The sequence below is a fragment of the Entelurus aequoreus genome, linkage group LG23 (genome assembly GCF_033978785.1).
Source record: "Entelurus aequoreus isolate RoL-2023_Sb linkage group LG23, RoL_Eaeq_v1.1, whole genome shotgun sequence".
In the NCBI taxonomy this organism is placed as follows: domain Eukaryota; kingdom Metazoa; phylum Chordata; class Actinopteri; order Syngnathiformes; family Syngnathidae; genus Entelurus; species Entelurus aequoreus.
The window spans coordinates 40,592,711-40,608,003 of NC_084753.1; the positions used below are offsets into that span (position 1 = coordinate 40,592,711).

The 15,293-nt window shown below is 35.6% G+C and overlaps 1 protein-coding gene across 1 annotated transcript in view; it reads right to left on the reverse strand.

Annotated features, from left to right (window-relative positions):
- The window catches only part of LOC133640827 (zinc finger protein 106-like), a 60,206-nt gene that overhangs the window by 41,637 nt on the left and 3,276 nt on the right, over positions 1–15,293 (reverse strand). Inside the window, exons 2-3 of the mRNA XM_062034505.1 lie at positions 9,814–9,890; positions 4,204–4,265 (exon numbers count right to left, since the gene is read on the reverse strand). Coding sequence (XP_061890489.1) covers positions 4,204–4,265; positions 9,814–9,888 — 137 coding nt within the window. The 5' untranslated portion in view covers positions 9,889–9,890. The remainder of the gene's footprint in view (positions 1–4,203; positions 4,266–9,813; positions 9,891–15,293) is intronic.

Consider the following 15,293-nt stretch of genomic DNA (forward strand, 5'->3'; position numbering starts at 1 on the left):
CTGTATATATCGGTTGATATCGGTATCAGTTGATATCGGTATCGGTAATTAAAGAGTTGGACAATATCGGCATATCGGATATCGGCAAAAAGCCATTATCGGACATCCCTAGTCTTTGGTATGACTCGGCCTCAAGTTCAAATTGGTCCCCTTTAGTTAGAAAAGTACCGAAAAGTACATTTTGGTACCGGTACCAAAATGTTGGTATCGGGACAACCCTACTCTGTATCAAGGAATGTTGACATTTCCTCAGCTCCAGTGCACTTGACTCTTATCACTTTTATATTTTGGGTTGTCAAAAATATTGGCCTCTGTCTGCTATTGAGGCCTGACACACTTTAGAACTTGTCAAAAAAGTCACCCGCCAGCTGCCTTCTATCAGGCTTCCGGAGAGCTGGTGTCTAAATATATGTGTCACAGTTGGAGCAGCTGGCCCTCCATCCACTGATCCCTGGTGAGCGCGTGCTTCATGACCCACATTCAACACCACAGAAGAAAACCTACAGAGAAGCCTCCGACGAGATCGTTTTGAACTAACACAAAACAAAAATCCATCATTGGAGGGAATCAATTTGCATGACGACGCCAGCGTTTTGGAGCCAGAAAACACAAACGTTGAAAAACGAGTCTCAAACTGCTGATATAAAGGGGACCACAAAAATGTCATTATTGGCTTTATTTTAATAGGAAAATCTTGCGACACATTAACCATACGTTCCTTATTGCAATCATCTTTGAGCTCGGGCGCCGTTTCTGGGTGTTGTTGATAAATGGCTTTTGCTTTGCATGGTAGAGTTTTAACTTGCACTTACAGAGGTTTTCTGAAGTGTTCCTGAGCCCATGTGGTGATATCCTTTACACAGTGATGTCGCTTTTTGATGCTATCATTTTTTTTTTTTTAAATCGTAAAATCTGCGGTTATTGTTTTTACGGTAGATTAGAGAAAATACTACTGTTATTTTATTTTTTTACGTAAAACTCCTGACATTTCAGCTACCATTTTTTTATCGTTAAATCTACAGTCCTTGTTTTTTTTATCGGGAATTACCCTAAATGGAAAAATGTTACCACCGTTATTTTTAATCTATATTTAATATCTTCTTTTAATATAATATTTTGGCGACTAAGTTGCTAGTTTTATTATCGTAAAAATCTACCGTTGCTATTTTTACAGTGAAATACTGTAAATGGAAACACGATGGCGCTGTTCTTTTTTTTACCGGAAAATTTTGGCCACTCAGCTGTCATTTTTTTATTGTAAAATCTGTTTTTTTACAGTCAATTACTGTAATTGGAAAAACAATACCACCTTAATTTTTATGGAAAAATTCTCGCCATGAAGCTATCATTTTTTTAAATCGTAAAATCTGCGGTTATTGTTTTTACGGTAGATTAATGTACTGTAAGTAGAAAATACTACTGTTATTTTATTTTTTTACGTAAAACTCCTGACGATTCAGCTACCATTTTTTTTATCGTTAAATCTACAGTACTTGTTTTTTTTATCGTGAATTACTCTAAATGGAAAAATGTTACCACCGTTATTTTTAATCTATATTTAATATGTTCTTTTAATATAATATTTTGGCGACTAAGTTGCTAGTTTTATTATCGTAAAAATCTACCGTTGCTATTTTTACAGTGAAATACTGTAAATGGAAACACGATAGCGCTGTTCTTTTTTTTACCGGAAAATTTTGGCCACTCATCTGTCATTTTTTATTGTAAAATCTGTTTTTTTTTTACAGTCAATTACTGTAATTGGAAAAACAATACCACCTTAATTTTTATGGAAAATTCTTGCCATGAAGCTATCATTTTTTTAAATCGTAAAATCTGCGGTTGTTATTTTTACGGTAGATTAATGTAAGTAGAAAATAATACTGTTATTTTATTTTTTTACGTAAAACTCCTGACGATTCAGCTACCATTTTTTTATCGTTAAATCTAGTCCTTGTTTTTTTTATCGTGAATTACCCTAAATGGAAAAATGTTACCACCGTTATTTTTAATCTATATTTAATATGTTCTTTTGATATAATATTTTGGCGACTAAGTTGCTAGTTTTATTATCGTAAAAATCTACCGTTGCTATTTTTACAGTGAAATACTGTAAATGGAAACACGATAGCGCTGTTCTTTTTTTTACCGGAAAATTTTGGCCACTCATCTGTCATTTTTTATTGTAAAATCTGTTTTTTTTTACAGTCAATTACTGTAATTGGAAAAACAATACCACCTTAATTTTTATGGAAAATTCTCGCCATGAAGCTATCATTTTTTTAAATCGTAAAATCTGCGGTTGTTATTTTTACGGTAGATTAATGTAAGTAGAAAATAATACTGTTATTTTATTTTTTTACGTAAAACTCCTGACGATTCAGCTACCATTTTTTTATCGTTAAATCTACAGTCCTTGTTTTTTTATCGTGAATTACTCTAAATGGAAAAATGTTACCACCGTTATTTTTAACCTATATTTAGTATGTTCTTTTAATATAATATTTTGGCGACTAAGTTGCTAGTTTTATTATCGTAAAAATCTACCGTTGCTATTTTTACAGTGAAATACTGTAAATGGAAACACGATAGCGCTGTTCTTTTTTTTACCGGAAAATTTTGGCCACTCATCTGTCATTTTTTATTGTAAAATCTGTTTTTTTTACAGTCAATTACTGTAATTGGAAAAACAATACCACCTTAATTTTTATGGAAAAATTCTCGCCATGAAGCTATCATTTTTTTAAATCGTAAAATCTGCGGTTGTTATTTTTACGGTAGATTAATGTAAGTAGAAAATAATACTGTTATTTTATTTTTTTACGTAAAACTCCTGACGATTCAGCTACCATTTTTTTATCGTTAAATCTACAGTCCTTGTTTTTTTATCGTGAATTACTCTGAATGGAAAAATGTTACCACCGTTATTTTTAATCTATATTTAATATGTTCTTTTAATATAATATTTTGGCGACTAAGTTGATAGTTTTATTATCGTAAAAATCTACCGTAGCTATTTTTACAGTGAAATACTGTAAATGGAAACACGATAGTGCTGTTCTTTTTTTTACCGGAAAATTTTGGCCACTCATCTGTCATTTTTTATTGTAAAATCTGTTTTTTTTTACAGTCAATTACTGTAATTGGAAAAACAATAACACCTTAATTTTTATGGAAAATTCTCGCCATGAAGCTATAATTTTTTTTAAATCGTAAAATCTGCGGTTGTTATTTTTACAGTAGATTAATATAAGTAGAAAATACTATAGTTGTATATTTTTTTTACGTAACATTCTGTACCGCCTGAGGGATCCAAGGTCACGGGCATTCAATGTTACGTGCAGTGATTTCTCCAGATTCTCTGAACCTTTGGATGATATGATATGGGACGGCGTGGCGAAGTTGGTTGAGTGGCCGTGCCAGCAATCGGAGGGTTCCTGGTTCGATTCCCACCTTCTACCAACCTAGTCACGTCCGTTGTGTCCTTGAGCAAGACACTTCACCCTTGCTCCTGATGGCTGCTGGTTAGCGCCTTGCATGGCAGCTCCCGCCATCAGTGTGTGAATGTGTGTGTGAATGGGTGAATGTGGAAATACTGTCAAAAGCGCTTTGAGTACCTTGAAGGTAGAAAAGCGCTATACAAGTATAACCCATTTATCATTTATTTATATTACAGACCTTAGATGGTGAAATCCCTAAATTCCTTTCAATAGCTGGTTGAGAAATGTTGTTCTTAAACAATTTGCTCACGTATTTGTTGACAAAGTGGTGACCCTCGCCCCGTCCTTGTTTGTGAACGACTGAGCATTTCATGGAATCTGCTTTTATACCCAATCATGGCACCCACCTGTTCCCAATTAGCCTGTTCACCTGTGGGATGTTCCATATAAGTGTTTGATGAGCATTCCTCAACTTTCTCAGTCTTTTTTGCCACTTGTTGCAGCTTTTTTGAAACAGGTTGCAGGCATCAAATTCCAAATGATAATATTTGCAAAAAATAACGTTTCTCAATTGTTTTATTTACCTTTTACATAATGTGACAACTTCACTGCTTTTGGGTTTTGTACAAATGTTTGTATGGATCCAATACCAAATAGTTACAGGATCGAACATTGGTCATACTTAAAAGTTATTTTGTGTCCAGGAACGTATTTCTGGGTTTATAAACAATAAAAAAAAATGACAAAAGATTTACTAGCTTACCGGCCTTTGAGTTTCTCCAGCTCGCGGTGGTGCAGCATGCTTCTCATGTGCTCGTCCATCTCCTGCACGGGAACAATAAAGGTAATAAAGTCATGCTTTTAAACGCAGTGGCTTTGTCCCATTTCTCAATTAAAAAAATGAAAAGGAATTTGAGGGCCATCAAGTGCATGTAAAATGGCGCATGGTGCTGCAACCAATCAAAATGCCCTGAAGAAAGCATTTTCTGGGAAAGGGACAATAAACAACACATTTCATGGTACTTATTCATCAAAGTACGAAAAAACAGAACATCTACACCAGTGGTCCCCAACCTTTTTGTAGCTGCGGACCGGTCAACGCTTGAAAATTTGTCCCACGGACCGGTGGGGGGGGTGTATTTAACACCTGTGGTGTATTTGACACCTGTGGTGTAGATCAGTGGTCCCCAACCACCGGGCCACGGCCCGGTACCGGTCCGCGGACCGATTGGTACCGGGCCGCACAAGAATTTAAAAAAAAAAAAAAAAAAAAAAGTTTTAAATTTTTTTTACATAAATAAATACAATCATATGTGCTTACGGACTGTATCCCTGCAGGCTGTATTGATCTATATTGATAAAGAATGTATATAATGTGTTTTTTATGTTGATTTCATTAAAAAAAAAAAAAAAAAAAAAATTTTTTTTTTTTTTTTTAATTCTTGTGCGGCCCGGTACCAATCGGTCCGCGGACCGGTACCGGGCCGCGGCCCGGTGGTTGGGGACCACTGATCTACACCACAGGTGTCAAACTCAAGGCCGGTGTTCATTTTATTTGGCCCTCAAAAGCCTGGAAATAATAAGTATCAATAAAGTACTGTAACTTTTCTAACTAAATGTATTCTTTCTTTCTATTTTGGGAGAAAAAAAATATATGTACCGGTACTCCATGTAACCGCAAATGATGTTAACTTAAATATTGTCTAATTATGCAAAAATATATGATCAAACATTCAAATCATTTTTAAATAGAAATAAATATTAATAATAATGATTTCAAAGCAAGTTATCCATCAAATGGTGCAATGTAAAAGTAGCAATAGATTTCATGGGAAAACTGTGAAATTTACTGTGGTTTTTTTACAGCATTTTTCTCTAAATTAAAAAAATGGTACTTTTTTTTACTGTAATAAACGGTAGTGCTGTTTTGGCATTTACAGTAATACACCGAAAAATCTACCACATTTGCGGTAAAAAACAAAAACTGGCAGCTCAGGTGCCAAAATTTTACTATAAAATTGCAGTTTTTTTTATTACAGTAAAAAACAAATGTACATTTTACAGTAAAATTCTGGCAACTGAGCTGCTTTTTTTATTTTTTTACCATAAAAACAGCAGTACTGTTTTTCCATTTACAGTAATATACACTACATTTTGAGGTGAAATGATTGCAACTTACCATATTTTTTTTTTACATTTTAGTTTTTGCTCAGTGGCCTTGTGGTTAGACCAGTGTTTTTCAACCTTTTTTGAGCTAAGGCACATATTTTGCGTTGAACAAATGCGGAGGCACACCACCAGCGGAAACCTTCTGAATCCAGTGAAACAGATTGGTGGTATTAGCTGATATAAAGACTTTCAGGTGTTTATATATGTTTAAGTATTTGGCAGACGCTTTTATCCAAAGCGACATACATAAAAAATACATATATAACAATCACTGTAAACATGATCATTTAAGGGAAGAATGTAATACAAAATATCAATACAAAGTGTCACGACAGAATAAACTCTCTGCTGCTGCAGCAACAGAGATTCGGTCTATAAGATATATAGATATCTAATGTATTCATACATTGTTTATGTAGCATGTATATATAACGTAATCATATTGTTTCTTCAATTTAAAAATAGCTGACCGTTTTTTCCCCCCTTCTCTGGGATTATATTCCCAGTTTTAATCTCGGACGTCTGGTCATTTATAGCGTATAAGAATATTCTATTACTGTTAAGCAAACTATGAATAATAAAACATGTGTCCGTTATCATAGCTACACGTATGACAAAAAAGCGCGTGAAAATGAGTGGTATTCAGTGAGGTAAAATGAATTAAATGCGTTGACAGTTCATTGCTCCTGCCAAATGAATTGCACTGAGTGGAGCGGATCACCACTCCAAGATGGCGGCCCCGCGTCTCGTCTGCGCCAGTAGGCAGTAGCGCTCGATGCTGTGTACCCTTATAAGATGTCTATGGTTATGACGTTAGCAGTGAGTTTACAGCCTCACTGATTTAACTACACAGCAAATAAAAGTCATGTTACTTAGCCAATAAACGTTATCTTACATTCAAAACTTACCCTTCTTTGTGCAACTTTAAATGTCGAACGAAGTTGGAAGTTGTTGCGTCTCCGTCTGTAATATTCGAACTGCGTGATTTGCATACGGCAATTCGTTGACCAAGTCGTAGTTTTTATACCCGAACGAAACCAACTTTGGTATAAATCTTTCTCACTGGCGCGTTGTTTGACAACTCTTGTTCATTGGTTGTCCTGTAATTTGATTGGATCAATGCTGTGTGATGAAAACAATGTAGATCTAATTTGATTGGCTGTTGTACTGAGAGCACACACGCTGACACGCAGCACACACGCTGATAGACAGACATGTACAAAATGAAAGCTACGGAGCGCTCCCAAATAACTTTTTAAGCTTTAGGTTTTGGGGAAAGTAGCAAGTCATGTCAAGTCAAAAGGCTCAAGTCCAAGTGAAGTCACAAGTCATTGATGTTAAAGTCTAAGTCGAGTTGCAAGTCTCTTTACATTTTGTCAAGTCGAGTCTAAAGTCATCAAATTCATGACTCGAGTCCAAGTCATGTGACTCGAGTCCACACCTCTGTTACTTAGTAGCCAGTTCAGTTTTAGTTTTGTTCTGCATAGCCTTCCCTAAGCTTCAATGCCTTTTCTTAGGGGCACTCACCTTTTGTTTATTTCTGGTTCAAGCATTAGACACCTTTTTACTAGGGATGTCCGATAATGGCTTTTTGCCGATATCCGATATTCCGATATTGTCCAACTCTTTAATTACCGATACCGATATCAACCGACATATGCAGTCGTGGAATTAACACATTATTATGCCTAATTTGGACAACCAGGTATGGTGAAGATAAGGTACTTTTTTTAAAAAATTGTAAAATAAGATAAATAAATTAAAAACATTTTCTTGAATAAAAAAGAAAGTACAACAATATAAAAACAGTTACATAGAAACTAGTAATGAATGAAAATGTGTAAAATTAACTGTTAAAGGTTAGTACTATTAGTGGAGCAGCAGCACGCACAATCATGTGTGCTTACGGACTGTATCCCTTGCAGACTGTATTGATATATAATGTAGGAACCAGAATATTAATAACAGAAAGAAACAACCCTTTTGTGTGAATGAGTGTAAATGGGGGAGGGAGGTTTTTTGGGTTGGTGCACTAATTGTAAGTGTATCTTGTGGTTTTTATGTGGATTTAATTAAAAAAAACAACAACAAAAAAAAACGATACAGATAATAAAAAAAACGATACGGATAATTTCCGATATTACATTTTAACGCATATATCGGCCGATAATATCGGCAGGCCGATATTATCGGACATCCCTACTTTTTACCTGCACACTGCCTCCCGCTGTTTCTGACATCTACAAAGCAATTAGCTACCTGCTGCCACCTACTGATATGGAAGAGTATTACACGGTTACTCTGCCGAGCTCTAGACAGCACCGACACTCAACAACAACACATCATTTGCAGACTATAATTACTGCTTTGCAAAACATATTTTTAACCCAAATAGGTGAAATTAGATCATCTCCCACGGCACACCAGACTGTATCTCACGGCACAGTGGTTGAAAAACACTGGGTTAGAGTGTCCGCCCTGAGATGGGTAGGTTGTGAGTTCAAACCCCGGCCGAGTCATACCAAAGACTGTAAAAAAGGGACCCGTTGCCTCCCTGCTTGGCACTCAGCATCAAGGGTTGGAATTGGGGGTTAAATCCCCAAAAATGATTCCTGGGCACGGCCGACCCTGCTGCTCACTGCTCCCCTCGCCTCCCAGGGGGTGAACAAAGGGATGGGTCAAATGCAGAGAACAAATTTCACCACACCTAGTGTGTGTGTGACAATCATTGGTACTTTAACTTGAACTAAATCTACTAATAAAATGCATTCAAAAAATAGTGTAACAATGGCATTCACTGTTAGAAGCGACCCTCTGGGGCCAAACATAACTGCGACGTGGCCCTCAGTGAAAAAATATGACTGTTCCATCCACTTGTATGACAGTCAAGCATGTTCAAATGTACTTTCACAGTTTGACCCTGGAACTGACTATTACTATTGCCATTATCGCAAATCCTATAGGGGTGATGGAAGGATGGTCAGCGCCGAGAGCTGCGGCCTACCACCATTACCCCGCACTCCCTTCCCTCTGTTGCTAGACATCTGGAGATGTACGTTGTAATATGTAGCTGCGGCCTACCGCCATTACCCCGCACTCCCTTCCCTCTGTTGCTAGACATCTGGAGATGTACGTTGTAATATGTAGCTGCGGCCTACCACCATGACCCCGCACTCCCTTCCCTCTGTTGCTAGACATCTGGAGATGTACGTTGTAATATGTAGCTGCGGCCTATCACCATTACCCCGCACTCCCTTCCCTCAGTTGCTAGATATCTCGAGATGTACGTTGTAATATGTATATGTGCTTTGCTATGGAGGTTTGTTCCCCACTCCAGACTGGGCCCCCTTAGGAGCCCAGTCAAGATTGTATTTTTTTACTCGGCGTTTTACATTTTTCCCATCTTTTACGGGGCGCCTTGTACACTGTTTGTTTGTCTAATCTTGAACGGGTTTGTGCTGAAAACATAGTTTCGTTGTACTTGTGCAATGACAATAAAGACCTATCTATCAATCTATCTATTGTTGGAAGCAGATCAGAATCATATCCATATTTAAGTGTTACTTCTTTCTAAACTCCTATAGTCATATAAAGAATAGCTAGTATTCTTCCTTCTTTTGATTCTCATAGTAAGGTGTCGGCCTTCTAGATTGGAATGTGTCAGAGTAGAGATAACTCGGAGTAGTCTAAACAACGGGAGTGGGGGCGATGGACAGAGGGAGGATCACGGGACTTCCGTGGGTTTGGGGGAGACCGAGCTAGACCGGGCGAGGGAACGCTGGTGTACTAGATTGGTCTCACGTTTGTCCTCTAAGCTTGGAGAATAAACCACAAAATACCAACTACTGCCTGTTGATTGAATATAAACATCAGCTTATTGCCATAAAAAGAATCTGGGAGAGACTGGCAATTTGAATTCCCCATTGGAGGAATGCTGGTCAACGCAACACTATCTATCTAGTATGTCCTATAGAAAAAGTGTCCATAAATGAGTGTTTGGCCTAAGAGGTTCCACTCTAGAGCGTGAGTGAAGAATACATGAAGAATGCACCACTCTGGAAGAGAACGAGACGATACTGCTCACAGATGCTACCTGGTGGTGGTTTGAGCACACTGCAGCTAGTCCTGAATAGTCCCACTCAGGATTCTCACAGGAATGAGACAAAAAATACAAGCTAAGCTACTGTATCTAATGAGAGTTTACCTGCTTGGAGACATGGACTGTCTCACAGAGGATGCACTTCTTGTCTCTGGCCATCTTGACTGGAATTCCCACCATAACTGCCAAAACACAGACAATAAATGCATTTATTCAGTGTAACCTTCACAGTTTAGGGTGAACAAAAAGGGTTTGAGTACAGTTAGTTGCGAGTTTAAAATTGTCCAAAGCTCATTTCCTATTAACGGCCACGACCCTTTTTTGTCCGCGGCACTTCAACTACCACAAAGGAGTTCAAGTTGGACGCCGACCTAATTTTAGCGCGCTGACGGAGCCACCGAGCAGTGTGCTACTGTTAAGTTTGGCTTCAGGACGACAAAGAAGAAGCTGCCAAAATGCATTGTGGGTCAGCACACATCTTATCTCTGCATATTCTACTAGAATACCCTTATGAGCATTGCATATATATAAATTAAGTACCTACTGTACTGTTTAATTGTAGAAATACCCTTTACAAAGCTAAAATATACCAAAACAACCACTTTACTGCTGCCAAAAATTGATTTCAAGTAATATTTTGATACTGACACATCTTAACTCTGCATATTTGACTAGAATACCCTTATGAGCATTACATATATCAACATCAAGTACCTACTGTACTGTTTACTTGTTCAAATACCCTTCAAGTCAGTTTTTGGCAGCTTCAAAGTGGTCGTTTGGGTAGATATTTGCTCTAAAAAGGGTATTTCAATAAGTAAACAGTACAGTAGGTAATTGATGTTGATATATGTAATGCCCATAAGGGTGTTGTACTAAAATATGCAGAGTTAAGATGTGTCAGTATCAAAATATTACTTGAAATCAATTTTTGACGGCAGCAAAGTGGTCGTTTGGGTAGATATTTGCTCTAAAAAGGGTATATCAACAAGTAAACAGTACAGTAGGTACTTGATGTTGATATATGTAATGCTCATAAGGGTATTCTAGTAAAATATGCAGAGTTAAGATGTGTCAGTATCAAAATATAACTTGAAATCAATTTTTGGCGGCAGCAAAGTGGTCGTTTGGGTAGATATTTGCTCTAAAAAGGGTATATCAACAAGTAAACAGTACAGTAGGTACTTGATGTTGATATATGTAATGCTCATAAGGGTATTCTAGTAAAATATGCAGAGTTAAGATGTGTCAGTATAAAAATATTACTTGAAATCAATTTTTGGCAGCAGTAAAGTGGTTGTTTTGGTATATTTTAGCTTTGTAAAGGGTATTTCTACAATTAAACAGTACAGTAGGTACTTAATTTATTTATATGTAATGCTCATAAGGGTATTCTAGTAGAATATGCAGAGATAAGATGTGTCAGTATCAAAATATTACTTTAAATCAATTTTTGGCCGCAGCAAAGTGGTCGTTTGGGTAGATATTTGCTCTAAAAAGGGTATATAAACAAGTAAACAGTACAGTAGGTACTTGATGTTGATATATGTAATGCTCATAAGGGTATTCTAGTAAAATATGCAGAGTTAAGATGTGTCAGTATCAAAATATTACTTGAAATCAATTTTTGGCAGCAGTAAAGTGGTTGTTTTGGTATATTTTAGCTTTGTAAATGGTATTTCTACAATTAAACAGTACAGTAGGTACTTAATTTATTTATATGTAATGCTCATAAGGGTATTCTAGTAGAATATGCAGAGATAAGATGTGTCAATATCAAAATATTACTTGAAATCAATTTTTGGCGGCAGCAACGTGGTCGTTTGGGTAGATATTTGCTCTAAAAAGGGTATATCAACAAGTAAACAGTACAGTAGGTACTTGATGTTGATATATGTAATGCTCATAAGGCTTTTCTAGTAAAATATGTAGAGTTAAGATGTGTCAGTATCAAGATATTACTTGAAATACATTTTTGGCGACAGCAAAGTGGTCGTTTGGGTAGATATTTGCTCTAAAAAGGGTATATCCACAAGTTAACAGTACAGTAGGTACTTGATGTTGATATATGTAATGCTCATAAGGGTATTCTAGTAAAATATGCAGAGTTAAGATGTGTCAGTATCAAAATATTACTTGAAATCAATTTTTGGCACCAGTAAAGTGGTTGTTTTGGTATATTTTAGCTTTGTAAAGGGTATTTCTACAATTAAACAGTACAGTAGGTACTTAATTTATTTATATGTAATGCTCATAAAGGTATTCTAGTAGAATATGCAGAGATAAGATGTGTCAGTATCAAAATATTACTTGAAATCAATTTTTGGCGGCAGCAAAGTGGTCGTTTGGGTAGATATTTGCTCTAAAAAGGGTATATCAACAAGTAAACAGTACAGTAGGTACTTGATGTTGATATATGTAATGCTCATAAAGGTATTGTAGTAAGATATGCAGAGTTAAGATGTGTCAGTATCAAAATATTACTTGAAATCAATTTTTGGCGGCAGCAAAGTGGTCGTTTGGGTAGATTTTAGCTCTAAAAAGGGTATATCAACAAGTAAACAGTACAGTAGGTACTTGATTTCGATATATGTAATGCTCATAAAGGTATTGTAGTAAGACATGCAGAGTTAAGATGTGTCAGTATCAAAATATTACTTGAAATCAATTTTTGACGGCACTAAAGTGGTCATTTGGGTAGATATTTGCTCTAAAAAGGGTATATCAACAAGTAAACAGTACAGTAGGTATTTGATGTTGATATATGTAATGCTCATAAGGGTATTCTAGTAAAATATGCAGCGTTAAGATGTGTCAGTATCAAAATATTACTTGAAATCAATTTTTGGCAGCAGTAAAGTGGTTGTTTTGGTATATTTTAGCTTTGTAAAGGGTATTTCTACAATTAAACAGTACAGTAGGTACTTAATTTGTTTATATGTAATGCTCATAAGGGTATTCTAGTAGAATATGCAGAGATAAGATGTGTCAGTATCAAAATATTACTTGAAATCAATTTTTGGCGCAGCAAAGTGGTCGTTTGGGTAGATTTTAGCTCTAAAAAGGGTATATCAACAAGTAAACAGTACAGTAGGTACTTGATTTCGATATATGTAATGCTCATAAAGGTATTGTAGTAAGATATGCAGAGTTAAGATGTGTCAGTATCAAAATATTACTTGAAATACATTTTTGGCAGCAGCAAAGTGGTCGTTTGGCTAGATATTTGCTCTAAAAAGGGTATATCAACAAGTAAACAGTACAGTAGGTACTTGATGTTGATATATGTAATGCTCATAAGGGTATTCTAGTAAAATATGCAGAGTTAAGATGTGTCAGTATCAAAATATTACTTGAAATCAATTTTTGGCAGCAGTAAAGTGGTTGTTTTGGTATATTTTAGCTTTGTAAAGGGTATTTCTACAATTAAACAGTACAGTAGGTACTTAATTTATTTATATGTAATGCTCATAAGGGTATTCTAGTAGAATATGCAGAGATAAGATGTGTCAGTATCAAAATATTACTTGAAATCAATTTTTGGCAGCAGCAAAGTGGTCGTTTGGGTATATTTTAGCTCTAAAAAGGGTATATCCACAAGTTAACAGTACAGTAGGTACTTGATGTTGATATACGTAATGCTCATAAAGGTATAGTAGTAAGATATGCAGAGTTAAGATGTGTCAGTATCAAAATATTACTTTAAATCAATTTTTGGCCGCAGCAAAGTGGTCGTTTGGGTAGATATTTGCTCTAAAAAGGGTATATCAACAAATAAACAGTACAGTAGGTACTTGATGTTGATATATGTAATGCTCATAAGGGTATTCTAGTAAAATATGCAGAGTTAAGATGTGTCAGTATCAAAATATTACTTGAAATCAATTTTTGGCAGCAGTAAAGTGGTTGTATTGGTATATTTTAGCTTTGTAAAGGGTATTTCTACAATTAAACAGTACAGTAGGTACTTAATTTATTTATATGTAATGCTCATAAGGGTATTCTAGTAGAATATGCAGAGATAAGATGTGTCAGTATCAAAATGTTACTTGAAATCAATTTTTGGCGGCAGCAAAGTGGTCGTTTGGGTAGATTTTAGCTCTAAAAAGGGTATATCAACAAGTAAACAGAACAGTAGGTACTTGATGTTGATATATGTAATGCTCATAAAGGTATTGTAGTAAGATATGCAGAGTTAAGATGTGTCAGTATCAAAATATTACTTGAAATCAATTTTTGGCAGCAGCAAAGTGGTCGTTTGGGTAGATTTTAGTTCTAAAGAGGGTATATCAACAAGTAAACAGTACAGTAGGTACTTGATGTTGATATATGTAATGCTCATAAGGGTATTCTAGTAGAATATGCAGAGATAAGATGTGTCAGTATCAAAATATTACTTGAAATCAATTTTTGGCAGCAGCAAAGTGGTCGTTTGGGTATATTTTAGCTCTAAAAAGGGTATATCCACAAGTTAACAGTACAGTAGGTACTTGATGTTGATATACGTAATGCTCATAAAGGTATAGTAGTAAGATATGCAGAGTTAAGATGTGTCAGTATCAAAATATTACTTTAAATCAATTTTTGGCCGCAGCAAAGTGGTCGTTTGGGTAGATATTTGCTCTAAAAAGGGTATATCAACAAATAAACAGTACAGTAGGTACTTGATGTTGATATATGTAATGCTCATAAGGGTATTCTAGTAAAATATGCAGAGTTAAGATGTGTCAGTATCAAAATATTACTTGAAATCAATTTTTGGCAGCAGTAAAGTGGTTGTATTGGTATATTTTAGCTTTGTAAAGGGTATTTCTACAATTAAACAGTACAGTAGGTACTTAATTTATTTATATGTAATGCTCATAAGGGTATTCTAGTAGAATATGCAGAGATAAGATGTGTCAGTATCAAAATGTTACTTGAAATCAATTTTTGGCGGCAGCAAAGTGGTCGTTTGGGTAGATTTTAGCTCTAAAAAGGGTATATCAACAAGTAAACAGAACAGTAGGTACTTGATGTTGATATATGTAATGCTCATAAAGGTATTGTAGTAAGATATGCAGAGTTAAGATGTGTCAGTATCAAAATATTACTTGAAATCAATTTTTGGCAGCAGCAAAGTGGTCGTTTGGGTAGATTTTAGTTCTAAAGAGGGTATATCAACAAGTAAACAGTACAGTAGGTACTTGATGTTGATATATGTAATGCTCATAAAGGTATTGTAGTAAGATATGCAGAGTTAAGATGTGTCAGTATCAAAATATTACTTGAAATCAATTTTTGGCAGCAGCAAAGTGGTCGTTTGGGTAGATATTTGCTCTAAAAAGGGTATATCAACAAGTAAACAGTACAGTAGGTACTTGATGTTGATATATGTAATGCTCATAAGGGTATTCTAGTAAAATATGTAGAGTTAAGATGTGTCAGTATCAAAATATTACTTGAAATCAATTTTTGGCGGCAGCAAAGTGGTCGTTTGGGTAGATATTTGCTCTAAAAAGGGTATATCCACAAGTTAACATTACAGTAGGTACTTGATGTTGATATATGTAATGCTCATAAAGGTATTGTAGTAAGATATGCAG